Source organism: Manacus vitellinus, unplaced genomic scaffold (genome assembly GCF_001715985.3).
Source record: "Manacus vitellinus isolate BGI_N305 unplaced genomic scaffold, ASM171598v3 scaffold_19_pilon, whole genome shotgun sequence".
In the NCBI taxonomy this organism is placed as follows: Eukaryota; Metazoa; Chordata; class Aves; order Passeriformes; family Pipridae; genus Manacus; species Manacus vitellinus.
In genome coordinates, this window is record NW_021939395.1 from 1,111,821 (window position 1) to 1,112,314 (window position 494).

General features: G+C 61.5%; 1 protein-coding gene across 1 annotated transcript in view; it reads left to right on the plus strand.

Moving 5' to 3' along the window:
- Nucleotides 1–380: 380 nt before the first annotated feature.
- The window catches only part of FAM155B (family with sequence similarity 155 member B), a 23,141-nt gene continuing 23,027 nt past the window's right edge, over nt 381–494 (plus strand). Inside the window, exon 1 of the mRNA XM_029959165.1 lies at nt 381–461. Coding sequence (XP_029815025.1) covers nt 381–461 — 81 coding nt within the window. The remainder of the gene's footprint in view (nt 462–494) is intronic.

Sequence of the window (494 nt, forward strand, 5' to 3'; positions counted from 1 at the left end):
GCCACATTCATGTGTGTTTTGAACACCTCCAGGGGTGGTGACTCCACCCCTGCCCTGGGTAGCTGTGCCAGGGCTGGACAATCCTTTCTGTGAAGAAATTTTCCCAATATCCAACCTGACCTTCCCCTGGCACAGCTGGAGGCTGTTCCCTCTCCTCCTGTCCCTTGTTCCCTGGGAGCAGAGCCCACCCGCCCCCGTGGCTGCTGCTGGAGCTCTCAGAGCCCTTCTCTGCCGGGACCTGCCCATATGGGGCTCATCAACACCAGGATGGGGACGGGGCTGGCCCCAGCTGGGCATGGAGCCCGGGGCTCTGGGGTTGGAGTGAGGGGGAGGTTGGGGGTGAGGATGAGGGTGGATCGGGGGTGAGGGTTAGGGAGAGGATGACGGTGAGGATGGGGGTGAGGATACAGATGAGTGAGAAGAGGATGGTGAGGATGAGGATGACGGTGAGGATGATGATGGTGAGGGTGACGGCGGTGTCCCGCTCTCCCTTG